The sequence below is a fragment of the Bactrocera dorsalis genome, chromosome 1 (assembly GCF_023373825.1).
Source record: "Bactrocera dorsalis isolate Fly_Bdor chromosome 1, ASM2337382v1, whole genome shotgun sequence".
Taxonomy (NCBI): domain Eukaryota; kingdom Metazoa; phylum Arthropoda; class Insecta; order Diptera; family Tephritidae; genus Bactrocera; species Bactrocera dorsalis.
The window spans coordinates 48,550,509-48,569,090 of NC_064303.1; the positions used below are offsets into that span (position 1 = coordinate 48,550,509).

At 34.6% G+C, this 18,582-nt stretch overlaps 1 protein-coding gene across 6 annotated transcripts in view; it reads right to left on the minus strand.

Annotated features, from left to right (window-relative positions):
* The window catches only part of LOC105226812 (uncharacterized), a 159,114-nt gene that overhangs the window by 98,930 nt on the left and 41,602 nt on the right, over nt 1–18,582 (minus strand). The window contains exon 9 of one of the 6 annotated variants that reach the window (XM_049462469.1): nt 5,893–6,696. The exons of 4 other annotated variants lie outside the window; for them this stretch is intronic. In XM_049462469.1, the coding sequence (XP_049318426.1) occupies nt 6,521–6,696 (176 nt within the window). In that variant the 3' untranslated portion in view covers nt 5,893–6,520. Of the gene's footprint in view, nt 1–5,892; nt 6,697–18,582 lie in introns of those variants that run through there. One more of the 6 variants, XM_049462467.1, reaches the window with a different exon arrangement.

An 18,582-nucleotide genomic window follows, 5' to 3' on the forward strand; every position in this document is an offset into this window, starting at 1 on the left:
AACTTGCGCTCCTTTATATGGCCACTGTAGTAAATGTCACAAGGACCTACTCGCCTTTGTCCTTGTCTCGTCCATCGCATTTCTTGGACGGCGGTGATGTCAGCCTTTATTTTCACGAGGACATCAACCAGCTGGGCAGCGGCATCTTCCCAATTAAGGGACCGGACATTCCAGGTGCATGCCCTCAACTCGTAGTCCTTATTTCGTTTGCCATGGTCGTCTTATCCGAGGCTGATTGTTGATTTTCATTGGGGGTGTTTTTTTACATGGCGGGTCCCAAACCCAGCGCACAACCCTCTGGAGGGGATATTTCGCCTTCTCACTTTAGCTCGCCTTCACACGGATGTTCTTAGGCTACCCAGAGGATACTTGGTCAAAGACCGGAAGTCGTGAGTTGCTTGAGGCGTATGTAAAAGAAACGTTTCTGGCCACTCCCAAGTGAATGGCGATCAGAGAACTTTCCTCATTTGCGTGAACTTCTACACATGACTCCATCCTCCACGTTTGAGTTACTTACAAAATATAAAAAACGACAATCGATTAATATCTATGATGATCTCTATTCAGTATATTCAAAATGGCAGACAAGAGTTCTTTTTAGTTTTGTGAGCTGCTAACTATCAGTGTTGAGCCAATATTTTGAGACTAAGCTAGAGACTGTTTAGTGAATAGTAACTATTAACAAATTGAGACTTTACCTCAAACTATCTCAAATAGAGACTGGAGACTGGTTACAGAATCCCGCTATAAACCACAAAATATTATAGCAGAAAGAGCGAATTCCGCTCCTCCAATGAACAATGTTGTCATTACTCAATATGCATATATAGTTTTGTACACATCTAACTTTCCAATTACAATTTTTTATAATAACTGAAATCAAACTATTAAAACTAGTTTATATATTTATAAATAATATATAATTTTGAGTTAGTTTAAGAAAATTTCAAACACATTGAATTTTTATTATTACCACAATATATCGAGACTGGTAACACGGCGTTAGGAGAGAGCAATCAGCTAACTAGTTTCTACGGGAAAAATCCAAATGCGAAATTCTACATTACCGTACGGTAAAGCGGGTGGTAGCGGTGGTGCGCTCTCATAAGATAGGTCATATCAGTTGATTCGGGCTGCGGGTTTACGTTGTTGGCTGTTTCAGCTATTAGGCATAAAAATTGCCCATTCCAGATTCGGATTCAATTTATGAAATATATACATGTATGTATGATGACGATACCATATGGTGTGCGTTCCCAAACTCAACCGAGTTCAACTCGCGCAGGAATTTTATACCGAACCTGAGCGAGTTGAACTCGGTCGAATAAGGAACGCAACCATGAATGAAATGATGCATGTAAATGCATCCTTTAATACCGAAAAAAACCTGTACGAGTTGAACTCGGTCGAGTTAAGGAACGCAACCATGAATATGATTCATGTAAATGCAAATTAATTCCCGCAACGAGGGAATTTTTAAAAATATATATATTTTATATGCGCGAAGGCGCGGATGAAATGAGAACGCGTGTGGTTCTTGTGAATTGCCAAATACGAATCAAATATTTATTTCTGAAAGACTAATATTTATACATTTTGGTATTATTATCTTAGAGCTAAAGCTGAAGTGTAAGCATCAGCTTGATTGAATCCAGAACAAAGAGTTAATTACAATTTTAGCTGTGACAGCAAATTCCAGCAGAACGTTAAGCGTTCTGTTTTTATTGCTATGCCTTCTTGTGAGGGCGAGCGATATTGTTTTGATAATAATGGATTATTGGATTCAGAACGAAAAAAGCATATCGAATTCTTAAATAATCAAAAACGTTAATTATATTTCTAATTTATGAGACAGTGTAATTCCAAAGTGCAAAGATTCAATTTTATTTACAGTTACGGCAGGGATGGGCATATTAGCCCTCAGTGGCATTTTGCCCATGCGGGCACGAGTGCACATTTTGAAGGCTAGGTGAGGGGATCATCGCGGGCAAACATGAAGAGGGAAGTGAGAGCAACGTATTTTACCACACCATGTTTACAAATGAGAGCGCACGCATATATGGGAAGTTGCACTGTGGGTAATAACTGTAAAATTGCCTAACAATTTTAAGTTTCTTTGTAACTAGTATAAATTAATAAAATGTAAGACAAATAACAAAAAGTATAATAAATATTTGATTTTAGTAAACATTTTTTTTTAATATGTCTTTCTACCAGCATTTAATTTTGTTTATTTGAAATAATAAATTATATGTTTGGTTTAATCTCATTGGCTATAGCCATTATACCAAAATTTAAATCAGGTAGCCTACTTCTTATTTTCGACCAAAAAGTTTCAAACCAGGTTATTTCTTTAAACTTCCTCATAAAAAGTAGTTTCAATAATAACTTCAGTTTATGAACCACTGTTTATTCAAACACATATGACCAAATGAATCTTATGATAGCGCAATGTAAATAATTACCCAACAACCCTTCTACCACCCGCCAATCCTAGAATTTCCAACGACTCAGCTGATTGCTCTCTCACACCGCAGGGTTGCCAGGCTCGATATACTGTAGTAATTATAAAAATTGTCTTCAATATATTTGAGATTTTCTTAAAATAACTCAAATTTAGAATCGAATGCTATTATTTACAAATATATAAACTAGTTTTAATATTTTGATTTCAGTTTTGATATTTTTTATTATGAAAAATTATAATTGAAATCTTAGATGTGTACAAAACTACATATGCGTATTGAGTAATGGCAACATTGTTCGAATGAAAACGAGAACAAAACGCTTGCCGCTCGTGGCGAAGTGAGAAGATGTTTCTGCCATTAGCGTTTGTATTCTATTTGTTTGCTTAGCCACTCTCAATCAATAATGCCATACCGCGCAAATATATTTTTATTTGATGATTTCTTATATTTTTGAAAATATGTGTTCCCTTTCTATAGCGCATATTATTATTTTAATACTTTTCCAGAGGCAACTTAGATTTTTAAAATTTAACAAAACAATTTTAGAAAAATTCAATCAATTCTTTGATTTTGATAAAACAACCAAACTGAAAATATCACAAATCATATATTTATATAAGCATTTTCATTAAATGGAACTGCAATATGTTTAAACACAATATGTAAATATAATGGCCACAAGTATCTTTTCTTTTTTATATATACAGATATGCATATGCACGTATAAAAGCCCACAACTTGAGAAAAGTTTGCCCAATTGTAACTAAAATGAGTTTTTACAACTGGCATCACCACCATTAACTGATCACATGTACAGTGGTGTGAACAAAATAGGAACAACTATAGGTGTTGTGAAGTTTTAAAATGTGCTGTTTTCTTATTACATAAAATTGTTTTTAGATACAAGTATAACTTATATATTTTTTCCTAACAGTGATTAGAATTTCCCACCATGCAAAGGTAAATAAAAACAAATTTTAATGCGAAACTCTAAACCCTGCAAATTATGTTTACCTCTTTTTGTTCACACAACTGTACAAGTCCGATATGAAGTAAACTTCCGCTCTTTAATTTGTGTACAATGTCAGTATTGCCGCAACCACTCTGCCATAGATAAATTGATCAGAATCTCTTTTCTTGCTCTCTCGCTTGTCAGCTGGCATTGCACACTGATCTGTTTTTTGAGCTGGCAACAAAACACAATCAGGATGACGCCAATCAGCAGTTAGTCAAAAAGGCGGGATGCCAGAAGAGCAGCGCAATAATTACTTGACGAAATTAATGTGAAATGAAATTGCATTGAACTGTGCGAACATATTTTGGCAAAATAAATGTTTATGTAAATTAATTAATGATTTTGCATTTTAGCATTTATATATGTATGCATTTTCAAAGTGTTTAATTTAGTGTTTTGTATAATTTATTATATACCCAATCTAATATTTTTCAGCAGTGGCATCATTGACAAATGTTATAAAAAATGCGAGTTTTGACAGCTTTCTCTCGAACCAAAGAGTCTCGTATCAAGTTATCTATGACTCTGCGATGAACATTAAGTTACGGGGGAATGTAATTGATTTTTTTCGAAACTTGATATGCCCTTCTCTCCGTAAACTGATATTCCACTCATCTAGCCCCCGTGCGCACTTTGCTAACTTTGCGGACTAAAAATGTGCCCATCCCTGTTTTTGAGTATCCACTCAGTTTCTTCAGCTAGCTCATGTTCATCGGTTTCGTATATTTGATCTACATTTATACTAGAAGGTTTTGCTTCAACACTCACATGCTTGCTTTTACTAGATCTTAGTTCTTCGTTTTCTCTTTTTAGTTCCATGTTATCTTTATGTAACTGATTGCACATCGCTTCCAAAGTTCTAAGCCCCTCATTTATAAGTGAGTTAGTTTTTTCCAATTCTCTTATTTTATTTACTCTAAATGAGCTGAGACGTTTGTCGGCGTCACCTCATGAAGAGGTTCAACCATTTTTATTTTCTACTGATTTCTCTACTGGGTATTAGAAACCTGTCGTTTGGTCGATACTGCAGTTTGAACAAGAAGTTTTTTATTTTTTGTTTTTATTTGGCCATTATGTCAGCACTGATTGCAATTGGAAATTGTTAGAACAGAACAGTTGATTTAATATACGCAGAAATAACGTGTAAGAGAAACAGCAGATGTGCACTTTTTTCCCCCGCGAAAATTAATTATTTGAGTGTTTATATGATATGTTATTGTTTAAAAAAGCAAACTTCGATTAAAATTGTGATTTGGTTTGAATGAGTTTTACCAATTGCTACCATTAATCCAAGGAAATCGATTTGAAACGTGTTGACAATTTCAATGCCTCCCACGGCGCACACAACCACAAATTATTTTGTTTATTTGCAAATTGTCGCAATTACGGAACACACTTGAATATTTACCGCACTCAATGATAGTGAGCTCTACAGTAATTACATAAGTCTGAATCCACATTACGGTAACCAGTGCGGATGACACTGCATACTCGATTGGCAACCCTATTGCCCCCTCCAAGAAAGCAAGAATGATAGAGACTCAAAACACCCGTCTTATCTTGTACGTGAATGGTTGTTATGGAATTAAAAATAACTCCATAGGTCCCGCAATCACTAGACATTAATTCTATTCAAAATATCTAGAACTTTTTGGCAAACCGTATTGGGAAACATCGAATTTCATCAAAATAAGGCCAAAAAGCTGGATCATGGACTTAGTGGGTCAAAATATTCCGAAATAATACTAGAAATTGAGTGGGGAGCATACATCGATGTCTAGGGACAATAATAGCAACAAAATGTAGGCCAAAAACCGCTAAAACTATTGTAATTACTTTTGATTTATATAAATAATAATTATTGTACGTAAACTTTTTTGATATAAATTATGCACATTTTAAGCTTTAGCATTATTTTTTTTTTATTTGTGTAAAAAAAAATATTTTGATGTGCTAAATTCAATGCTAAATATATATATTTTGAAATGGATATAAAAACCACAAAATTTATTCATTTTATAACAAATAAAAGTGCCGTAATTTAATAGAAATAGGTGTATATAAACTTTATTGGTCCACTGTATGTACATACTATATATAACATTTTTTGGTTTTTTTTCAAGATGTTCCATCAGTTGACTCCAATTTTGGATGATTCGTTCGAACATTTCGTCGGGGAACTGGCGAATGACACGCATGAAGTTTTTCGGGATTGTTCTCATAGACTTTTGACTAACGGTGTGATATAACCCGATCTTGGTAGTCAATCGACCGGCCCAAAACGTAATATTATCTGCTCACCGACGACTTCACCATCCCACAAACCGCACCAAAACGTTTTTTCTGGATGAAATTACAACTCTTGAATCTCTTCAGGTCGCTCTTCGGCAGTTTTGCTCGTTTACATACCCATTGATCCCAACATGGACCTCATCGCTGAACAAAGTTTGACTCGCAAACGTCGGATTTTCTTGGAACTTTTCAAAAACCCATAGAACGAAGGAATGTCGCTTGGGATGGTCGAGAGGCTTCAGTTCTGGCACAAGCTGTACGTTTTCAATTTAAGATCTCGACGTAAAATGCACCAAGTTGTTTCATACATTAGTCCGAGTTGCTCCGAACGGCTCCGAATCGACTCGCCATGGTCTTCGTGTACACTACCAGCTACGGAAGCTCTATTTTTTTCACTGAGTGCTGGACGTGATCTGTTCGGTCGAATAATATCCAATAATGAATGCTGGGTCTCAACAAGGGTAAGCCGATTATGTTGACCATAAGTTGAGCAAAGCGCGCGAAAAACATTCTTTACAGTTCGTAAACAGGCGTAAGTCTTTCCATGATGAAATGCCAAACAACACTGAACAAATATAACATGACAGTTTAATACAGAAAAAAGTGCCTCTACTTGGATAATCCGGTAGAAAAAAGTTCAATTTACTTTTGTGTAATATTTGTACAACAGGTATATTTTGTGTACACACAATAAATTTTACTGAAGTATACGAATGAAACACTACTCTTACTAAAACGATATTATTTAATATAAATCATCTACAAAAGTTGTAAAAATGTTTGCAACCAATTGGTCATCGGTTGAAGTATGTTCTGAATGAATTTTATTAATCTTAGCTCCGGAGTTAATTTCAGCTAAACATCTTGTAGAAGGTTTATCATTCTTACTGCTTTTATTCATTGCTTCTGATCGTTGAGTTTCTATAATTAAATATGCAAAAGAAAAGTTTATATTTATTAGTAACAGGAATAATTTTATTAATACAAGATACATACAGTGTAAAACAAAAGTCTTGATATTAGAAATGGTGTGATTGTCACTAGACATAATAGACTTATATTTCATAGCGGACGGAAAGTTAGAAATCCTGCGTTTGGAGTTGACGAAACCATAGAACAATTTTGGATTACGTATAATATTATTTTTTGCTTTATTTATATAATTATTATAACATATTTTGTTAAGTTCAGCAAATTGTCGACGCAATTTAGAATATTTTGAATAGTCAGCAACTAAACCAGTTTTTCTAAAAAGTTTAAAAGCACGAGATTTTCTATTTTTTAATTTACATAATTCTTTCGAAAACCATAAATTAGAACTCCTTTTTTGAGTAACAACACACTTCGGAACATATTTTTCAAATAAGTTTAAAATAGTTTCATTAAAGTGGGAAGCACTAAATTCAACATTGCCACTGTAATCTGGCCAAGTTACTTTAGACTTTACTTCTTAAAATTAGCTTTCGCAAAGTTGAACCGAAAACAAAGGTCTTGTGTATTGTTAAGAGCAAAGTTGGTTATGATTTCGATGTTAATTTCCAAAGCAGGATGATGCGGGTCCTCTGGCCGAACCAAAGGATCACATCGGACAACAGAGAACATTGAAACGTTATCAACATAAACTAGATCTAAGACCTTACCAAACTCGTTTGAAATTAAATTAATTTGGTTAAGATCCAACTCCGACATTTCATCTAAGAACTCGGCATATAATTTTTCATCTTTATGCATATATTGTATATCTTTATGCATGATTGTACACGAAAAATATTTTACTTCGATGCGAATAAGTGAACGTATGAAGTTATAATGAATATGGTCTGCAAGCAATGTGTTTTTCCCACACATCACAATTCAAATATACCATTATTCTGCGCGCTAGCTACAGGGGGGCTCGAGCGTATCAACACTTTTGCTGTATCAATTTATTATTTACAGTTAAATTTTTGACTACCGTTATTGATGCAGCAGCCAAATTTAGCTATTTCCTTTTGATTATGAATGAGTACAATGTGGATTTTTAAATTATTGCCAAAGTTGCTTAAACTATTTAAACTTGTTTGAAATATCTTAATAATAAACTGAGAAATGAAATGGTATCAAGACTTATGCTCTATACTGTATGTTAGTAACGAATATGTTTAACATTTATATCTATTAGAAATATTTGTACTTTTTAAGTATGTATGCAAGAAAACGTTTATGGCTGATTTATATACTTATATAACTTTCACTTCGTTTTGCTTCAAACATTTGCTTTGACAGACAAATTCGATGTACGAGATTGTTCAATAAGTTTTGTCGTTTGATTTGAAAACACACAATTTTATATTTTTTTATGATTCAAAATACACTTTATTATTCATTCATTGAACATTAATACACTTGCTCTAATGATCTTCCAATCAGTGGATCCCATCCCTGAAGTGAGAATCCGGAAGGTAAACAGCCGTTATGACATCTTCATTTGATGAAAAACGCTTGCCACGCATATATTTTTTGAGTTCTGGAAACAAAAGGAAGTCGCTGGGGGCCAAATCTGGTGAATACGGTAGATGCTCCAAAAATTCGAACTATAATTCATGGATTTTAGCCCTTGTAACACAGTGCATTTCCTGATGAAAAAAAGATTTTTTTGTCTGAAAACCGGGTATCTTTTCACGAATTTTTTACTTCAACTGGTCTAAAATATTGCAATAATATTCAGAATTAATTGTTTTACCAGTTTGCAAGTAATACACAAACAAAATACCTCTTGATTTCCAAAACTAATGCCATAACCTTCATGGCCGATTTCTGGACACTAACTCGTTTCGAAGACGAACAACCAGGCTCACACCACTCTTTAGCCTCTTGTTTTGATTCAGAATGGTGAAATGGTGAAAGACCCAAGTGTCTCATCCATAGTGATGAATCGACGTACAAATTCCACTTTATCCTGTTTAAAATGCATCAAATGGTGCTAAGGCAGTCGTGTTTTTGTTCCATTGTTAGGGAATGCGGCACCCATTGTGCAAACAGCTTTCTAAACCCAATATTTTACTTAAAATATGGCCTGATGAGATGTGTGGAGCCTCTACTACATCTCTCTCAGTCAATCGACGATCTTCCAAAACAATATCCTGTATTTTGGCTATGATTTCTGGTGTTGATGCCCTTTTTGGACGTCCTTCACGTGGATTGTTTTCTTTCCACTGCTGCAATTGTAGGTGAACAATCATTTACGTTCATATGAAGAGTGCACCAACAAAACAAAAAAATTTGGGCTAGTAGCAACGCCCTCTATTATCGAACGACAAAACTTATTGAACAACCTATTTTTTACCGCATCGATTGATACTTATTACGTTTTTTTAATCATCAAACATAACTATTTAGTTCATTTATAAACCTTTAGCTAAATATAGCAAAACTGAGAAGCAATTTAAAAAATAAAATAATAAATTGTTGTGAATATTATTTCCTTGACTTTCCATTAAAAAACGGTTCCTTGTTAATCAAGAAAGCTATCGAATTGAATTGAAACAAGAGATTATGCGGATACCTTATTAAAGTGGTATAACTTTTATCTGCATTGCTGCCAAAGCATTGTTTTGCGTAATTTAGCTTATATTTACAAATAACAAATTTCTTTTCTTTTTTTAAATATAAGACTTAAAATCGATTACATAATTTCTACAAATTCAAATAATCAAACGTTCTACGTCAGATTGATCGCTATAGAACCGAGTCTCACCAAATGAAACATTGGCATTAATACCAAAATTCCATAAAAGTGGTGTATACTCTCAGGCACGAAGTCGGCCCACAGTTGCTACCAACAAGCACCAGCCCAAACCCTGGGACTCGCAATTAACAAGAGACGTACGGAAAGAGACTACATAAAAATCAAGCGAACCCCGTATGAGTAAGAAAGTCTGAACTAATGAAAATCGTTATACTTGTATGTTGTATATGGGAGATGGGGTAATCGATTACGTACATTGTAAGCACAACACTATAGAGTCAATTCTCTCTCATCCGCCTGTGTCTTGCATCTCACGTATTTTTAAAAATCACTCGTTTATGTACCATAGAATTTTGTGTTTCATTAAAAAATACATTAAGATTACTATTTGAACAATCTTCATGTTATTTATGTAATTTTGCATTGGGCATGATGCAAAATTTTGTTTATTTTTACATTTTGTTGCTTTTTAATTAATTAGAAATGGTTATATCATTGCATTTTTAATGGATATTTTTAACAAACAGAACGTAAGTATTTTATGGTACTAGCGGGATTTAAGTTCACAAAAAATCTGCATATCTGATTCTGGCACTTAACTGGGGTTGACCGTAGTATATTCCAGATTCTTTCACCTAATTTTACTAATAAATCTTACATATTGATCGATATATTGCATAGATGGCGCAAATAAAAATAAATCCATATGATTTGTATTTATGTAGCCCTAATCTTCAAAATGCGCGAATATAAATTTAGCAGTTTAGCAGCCGAATCATAAGTAATCAGTTCATGAACTATAACATTTTGAGTGAAGCTAATTTTGTTATTGTGAAAAAGTGGATAAGAAAGAATTTAGAGTGTTGAATATTTCTATTTGAAGGGAAAAAATACAGTAATCTTTTCTTTATTTCTATATTTCAAAGCTTTATTTTTCGCTTAAGTGTTTGTGTTCACTGGCGTAATGTATAGTAGAAAACCATGTCCTGTTATTATGCTTAAGGGTGATTTTTTAAGAGCTTGATAACTTTTTTTTTAAAAAAAACGCATAAAATTTGCAAAATCTCATCGGTTCTTTATTTGAAACGTTAGATTGGTTCATGACATTTATTTTTTGAAGATAATTTCATTTAAATGTTGACCGCGGCTGCGTCTTAGGTGGTCCATTCGGAAAGTCCAATTTTGGGCAACTTTTTCGAGCATTTCGGCCGGAATAGCCCGAATTTCTTCGGAAATGTTGTCTTCCAAAGCTGGAATAGTTGCTGGCTTATTTCTGTAGACTTTAGACTTGACGTAGCCCCACAAAAAATAGTCTAAAGGCGTTAAATCGCATGATCTTGGTGGCCAACTTACGGGTCCATTTCTTTAGATGAATTGTTGTCCGAAGTTTTCCCTCAAAATGGCCATAGAATCGCGAGCTGTGTGGCATGTAGCGCCATCTTGTTGAAACCACATGTCAACCAAGTTCAGTTCTTCCATTTTTGGCAACAAAAAGTTTGTTAGCATCGAACGATAGCGATCGCCATTCACCGTAACGTTGCGTCCAACAGCATCTTTGAAAAAATACGGTCCAATGATTCCACCAGCGTACAAACCACACCAAACAGTGCATTTTTCGGGATGCATGGGCAGTTCTTGAACGGCTTCTGGTTGCTCTTCACCCCAAATGCGGCAATTTTGCTTATTTACGTAGCCATTCAACCAGAAATGAGCCTCATCGCTGAACAAAACACGCGCGCGAAACACATTTCGAACCGAACACTGATTTTGGTAATAAAATTCAATGATTTGCAAGCGTTGCTCGTTAGTAAGTCTATTCATGATGAAATGTCAAAGCATACTGAGCATCTTTCTCTTTGACACCATGTCTGAAATCCCACGTGATCTGTCAAATACTAATGCATGAAAATCCTAACCTCAAAAAAATCACCCGTTAGTATATTGATGCTGACGATTTTTCTGATAAGTTGCATTTTGCAGCTGTTCAAAAGAAGTTCACACATGGCTATTATTAAACATTTATCATTTGAAAATCGAGTGTTGTACAAGAAAGTTAAAATTGTTATAGGAATATATTGTACTTCAGAAACTGTACGTTATATACGAACTCTTCGAAAACGGGAAAAATCGTGCCCAAATCGTTGAGACATTGAAATTTTCGCGAAATAGCAATATATTGCTACTACAAGGTGCGTTCCAAAGTTAACAAGACAGAAAAAATTATTTTTTCGGCAAAATCAGTTTATTTTATTTAGAATAGTCTCCGTCTGCTTCAATACAGCCTTTTCACGGTCCAAACGCATGTGGAACGAGTGTTTTAGCTCGTTGGCCGGTATGGCTGCCAGTATGCCGGTGTTAGCCTTTTGAATTGCCTCTACATTTTCCGAAAAGGAAGAAGTCGCACGGTGCCATATCAGGTGAATACGTGGAGTGGTAAATGATTAAAATGTGATTTTTGGTCAAATAATCGGTCACAATGATGTCCTTCGAATGTTTTTGGTCGTCAGTCAATTTGTGCGGAACAAACCGTGCACACACCTTTCGTAAGTCCAAATGTTCGGTCAAAATGCGATAGTTCGATGTTTTGGATATGTTCAATTCCATTTCCATAAATTTGAATGATGATTTCGGCTGATTTTTGATGAATGAAATTTCTGGTGATCACGGATTTTGATTGGCCCACATGTTGATCGTCATGTATGTCCTCACGACCACTTTGAAAACGTTGAAACCACTCGTGCACTCTGCTACGGGATAGGCAATCATCGCCATAAACTTGTTTCATCAATTGAAACGTTTCGGTACAATTTTTACCAATTTTAAAACAAAATTTAATGTTGGCTCTTTGTTCGAAGCTCATTTTCGCATCAATAGCAAAAACATACTGATGTTTAAAACGTATTAACTTCACTTCCATTCGATGAAATGTCAGGAAATTCTCACTGGATAATCGACAAAGATAGCAGACACATCAGTCGAAATATAGATGCCGACCCCAGGGGCGCTAGATTCAAAAAGTTCTGTTTACTTTGGAACCCACCTTGTAGTACAAATTCGAAGTAAGCAAGTAAGGTATAGCTAATTTCGGGGGCAACCGAACATTTTATACTCTAGCAACTTGTAAGAATCAAAGCCTGGAATATACTTTAAAGTGTAAAGTCAGCCGGATGTTTGAAAATCCTGATAATAGTTATATAGGGGCTAGGCCAAGTTTTCGCTCAAATTTATCTATTGTAAAGATACACTGTTATAAGTAAAATACGCTCGCTCATTTTCATTGGGATAACTCGCATAATGGCCGATATATGTGGTACAAACTCACCCGGAAAATCGAAAATCAATCTTTATGTTAAGTATATGGGGGGCTAAGGGAAGAATTGGTCCGAATCAACCCATTTTTGACACACAGACATACAAGTGAGAGGAAGATTGGGTCGGCTTTAGAATACCATCCAAGGTTTTCGGAAATAATATGGGTATGGTCGGATAGAGGAGGTTCTGCAGATCAAGAATATATATAGTTATATATAAACTTATAGTTTTCGAAATATTTGCGTTTAAAGTTGAAAATTACTACTATTTGAATTACGTATTTTTGAGATTTAATATTAATTTACACTTTAATTTTTATATTTTTTTTTTTGTTCCGCAACACTTCATTTAATCGTTTGTACACATTTTTTTAATTATATATGCGGCTATAACTATATACATATATTCTTCATCTAGACCATATCCATTTTATTCCCGAAATCGTGGGACGGTATACCAAAGACTTTCCGAAAGATTATCCTTTAAGTTCAGTTATATTAGGTTGTCAAAAATGTATAGCGGTATTTTTATTGAATTTTTTTTTTTATTGAAATTGAAATGAATTTTTGGTGACTCATGCCCAGCTCTTGACCGATGATACGGCTGCTACTATGCCGGTCTCTTTCGACTAATTCAGCGATTTTATGGCAATTTTCGACGACAGGCCTTCCGGAGCGTGGCGCATCTTCGACCACCTCTACACCAGAACTAGAACGTTGAAACCATCGTTGTGCGGTGGAAATGGAAACTGTATGGGATCCGAAAACTGCACAAGTTTTGCCTTTATCGTAGTAGTACTGTAAAATATGCCGTATTTTCTCTTTATTTTGCTCCATGTTTGCGACGCTATAACTAACGAACGACTTAAAAGAAACGACAATCCCTCAAACACGTGTTAGCGCGTGAAATGAGCTTTCCAAAAAGGTATAGCATGACCCGATGCGACGAATAAAACTAGAACTACGCGCTTTCAGCGCCAACTAGCGAAAATACCGCAAGACTTTTTGACAACCTATTATTTTATATATACGAGTAACACAATGATAAATATAAATAAATATTCGGAGGCTAAGGGCTTGAACAGTTTTCATTAGATTTAAACACTTTTTGGTCATAAGGTGAAACACACTAAAGACATTGTTCGTGCAAAGTTTTGTGCCGTTATATTAATTTCTTCTTTATTTGTGTACTGGGAACTGAACGAATCAAGTGGAATTTAAAAATGTGCTATATAGGAAATAGGCGGGGTTATTGTCCGATTTCGTACATTTTCAATATTTGACATAAGAATGTAAAAAAAATTGGTGTATAACGTAATGTCGACAATCAAAATCAATCGAAATTTAGAATCCCGACAATCAAAATACCGACAAATCAAAACACCGACAAATCAAGACACCGACAAATCAAAATACCGACAAATAAAACACCGACAAATCAAGAAAAGGTGGCGTTGTTCGTTCGAACACGCTCAGGATCATAACCCTTAGTCAGTGGAATTCTTCAAGATAAGGGATACACTTAAAATATCGAAATTCAAAATGCGGACACATCAAAATACCGACAAACAAATATGCCGACATGTGAAAAATATTTTATCTTGTTTGCCCTTACTTCTATCGAAGCACAGAAAGAGAATTCTACTGACTAAGGATTATGATCCTGAGCGTGTTCGTGGCCGGAGGCATTTTGATTTGTCGGTATTTTGAATTTCGATATTTTAAGTATATCCCAAAAAAAAATGCCACGTATTAAATTTTATCGATATTGGTTTGTTGTGGGTCTCGAATATCATCTGGGTGGTAAAATTTAATGTCTCTGCGCATTTAGTTAATGATTTATCGCGCTTTTAGTAGTTTTTAACAGTACCGTTATATGGGGAATGAGCTGGGTTATCGACTGATTTCATATATTTTCACACTGTCGGCAGAAGTTCTTATAAGATGTGTACTCAGCAAATTTGGTTGTTGTAATTTAAGTGGTCTAGAATATATGTACACAAAATTTGTTAGAGGACGCCCTGGTTGCAAGAGTATAATAATAATGGAAGTGTGCTATTTCTCTGTGCATAGCTCTAAGTAGATGCTTCCAGTTTTAGAATTCTTCTCCAACAAGTTTTTAGTTTTCTTGTAACTTTGTATGTTTTATGTATTTGTACAAAATAAGTAATAAAAATAGTTAAAAATTACTTGAAATATTTATTACCCATATTTTCATTAATCTTATATTTTTCGAAATAAACTGCACGAATGATCACAGTTTTAGTTTAGGACATTTATTGCACTGGCGAAATGTTGTAAAAACGATAATATCACAAAAGGGTCGAATTTCGGTGATACTTCAAATGGCTTAGTTATAGCACTAAACTGTGTTAATAATACTATACTGTGATAATAAACTTTAATCTAATTCTTAATTTTGGCTGTTGAAATTTTTGTTTCTGTAGCGGAGTCGCAAACCGTAAAACTCTCTTTCCTTTTATGACTCGGCTAATTCCGCTCGTTCACGGATTGCGCCCCTCGCGTCGGTTGGGCGGGTGGAGGGTAATCGTTGGATATTATTATTATTATAACATGGCAATAGTTCGAGTCCGAAATACCAATTATAGTGCCAAGTAACATCGAGTTCCATCAAGACATCTTAATTTGGGTTTAAGTTATCGTTTGCAAGGATGGACAGACCGTTATCTGAGATTCAAATTGTCTCGTCACCTTAATCAAATGTACGTGTGTTACAATCTGGCAACTCACTTCTTTATGGTAAAGTTTGAGTTTTGATACTATATATAAGAACTGCGTTCAATAAAACTGTCCGTTACAAAAATGATCTTTAACAATTAGTTCGATTTTTTTGATAAACTAAAATATTTTATTTTAGATTTGAAAAATGAAAGAAAAAACTAAGAATCATGACTAATTAATCAAAAGTTTTAATTTTTGTGGAACTACTTGCATTGGTGAAGACCACTTTTTTTGAAGTCTCACTTTTTTGTTGCCTTCATCTGCCTTTTTACTAAAGCCGAGTATCTCTCAATTGACCTAAGTTTTGGACAGTTAGGTGGATTCGCTTCTCTAGGTACTACTATAAAATCACTACCGCCACCCAAGAACTTTCTTTGGAAATTTTATCACCTTTGTAGATTTGAATTTTTTTCAACAGCATTTACTCGCGAATCGGCTGAGAAAAGACTGCTAAAAGTAAACTTGTTATCTATTATACTTACTGTATTCGAATTTCTTAAGACAATCTTTCGTCACCTTCTTTTTATTATTTTTTTACGATAACTTTTCTTCCTATCAATACGCACATCTTCCTTAAAGCATAACGAAATGGTTTTAGAGTTAGCCACCACCTCTATGGAGATTTTCTTAACAGACCACTACGGATGCTTTTCAAAATTTTTAATAATGTGCGTGCGAATCCACTTCGTTTTCCATTTTCCCCTTAAATATTTTTTTTTTTGCACTAATGAACGCATATTTTCTGGCATTTACTTCAGAGCTACTAAAACAATTTTTTTGTTTGCAATTTTTAACTTTGAATCCAAAATAATTTGTGAATCGATAGCTGGTCTTCGATATCGTGACAGTTGATGAATCGTCGATTTACGCGCATACGTCTCGACTGCATGGTTGTTTCCAAATGAACCGAATTCAACAATATTCATTCGCGCACGAAGCACTTCCAAGCAAATGGTTGCGTGTTTTTTGAAAAAACTGAAAATGTCGCAACCATACCACTAGAACAACGCATGACAGTAAATTCTGAGTGGTACACAAGCGCATGTGTGCCAGCTGTCTTTCAAAAACTCAGGTAAACTAACCGCCGAAGACGGTTCACTCTTCACCACTACAATGTGAGCTCCAACACATCGACTTAAACTGCATACTTGAACACTCAAAACATCAATTTGATGAGTCATTCACCACATAGTCCTGACGTGGCACCGAATGATTTATTTGTATTCCCTTATGTAATAAATAAGCTAAGAGGTTAACGCCAGAAGAGGCAGGTTGATGCGTTCAGAATGAATGCAAGAGTGTATGTATAGATCTTAAGTGACAATATTTTGAAAAACAATTAAGTAATTTTCGATGATTAAGATTTCGTACTAAAAAAAACTTTTCAGACACCAATTGCTTAAGGTTCATTATTGTTTGAGCACGCGTCAAATATGACACAGGAAAGCGACTGTGATGAGTATTGTTTTTGGTATTGATCCCGTAACAGTCAATCAGACCGCAATTTTCATGTTAAATATAAATATCGTCACCTGAAATGCAAAATAACGTATCATCAAAAAATTCGAAATTGAGTGTCTTATTGATTACGCTTCACTACTTCAAATTATATACATAATATTAAATATGTTCAACATTTTCTGGTTCTGCGGTCATATATAAACCAGTTTTAACCAATATTAATATTTTGTTTCACTTATGTTCCATTTTATTCCGTGTTTCATTCATGCCACTGTAAATTTCTGAAAATGTTGTTACGTTAATTTGCATTTCAGGTGACGATATAAAACATTGAAAATCTGAAATCCGGGTATCATGTTAGCTTTCTATCGATTGCCCTTCTAAATATTGCCCAAAATAAACTTTTGAAGCCATTTCAATAGGTTACACATTTTTTTGATGTGAAAGAATATCAATTTCGAGGTTCGCCGAAAATGTGACTGCTGAGATTTTTCAACCTCAATATTGCAAAACATGGACAATCAAACTCTGACAATTAGCGTCAGACAAAATTTTTAAGATTGCAGGAGCCAAATGAACCTAAGAGTTGCACTTCATTTGCTGAACAACATTTACTAAGCTCACGCAAATTTCATAGGTTAAGCTCATGCATCGAATTTTGAAATAGAAATATAGAAGAATTGACGACCAGTAAGGTTTTACTATACGGTACTTTTTTGACAGATCACCTGACTCGTGTCAAGCTGTAATTTTATTTTTGTTGAGCATTGTTTGGCATTACATCATGGAAAGACTTACGCCTAATTACAAATCGTTCAACTTTATTACGAAAATTTACGTTCTGAGGCCAGTCGATTTGGCGCTGTTCGCAAAGCTCGGACCGACGAATGGAACGACTTGGCGTATTTTACGTTGAGATCTTAAATGGTCATCGCTTCGCTCTATGGGTTTTTGTAATGTTCCGAGAAGGTCAAAAGTTTTCCAGACAAATTTTGGTAAGCGATGAGGCCCATTTCTGGCTCAATGGGTATGTGAAGAAGCAAAATTGCGACATTTCAAGAGCTGTAATTTACTCGTAATTCAGAAAAACCACGGTTTCGTGTAATTTGTGGACCAGTGGAATCATTTCTTCAAAAATGATGCCGGTGAGATCGTAACCGTCAATGGCGACCTATATCGCACCATGATAACTGACTAATCTCGGCGATATTTGGTTTCAACAAGACGGCGCACATTGGGATATCTGTGGCCGAAATTCAAAAATTTCATGTTGTCTGATTTGAATGAAAATTTCACAGTTTGTTACCAACTATCTATACATTATTTTCCCAAAGTATTAGGATTCTATCTGCATAAGTTTTTTGTCCAGAAATACCCAAAGTTTGTGAATGTAGAGAACATCAAAATTAGCAAAAAAGTTACTCAAAAGTCAAATCATTGATACAATAAAACAACTATTGAAATTCAACTTTGTTATTATTTTTCATTTATAATATGTATCAAAGAAAAAATAATGCATAAAAAATTTTGTGGAACAACATAATTTGGACGTCAAAATTTCAATGT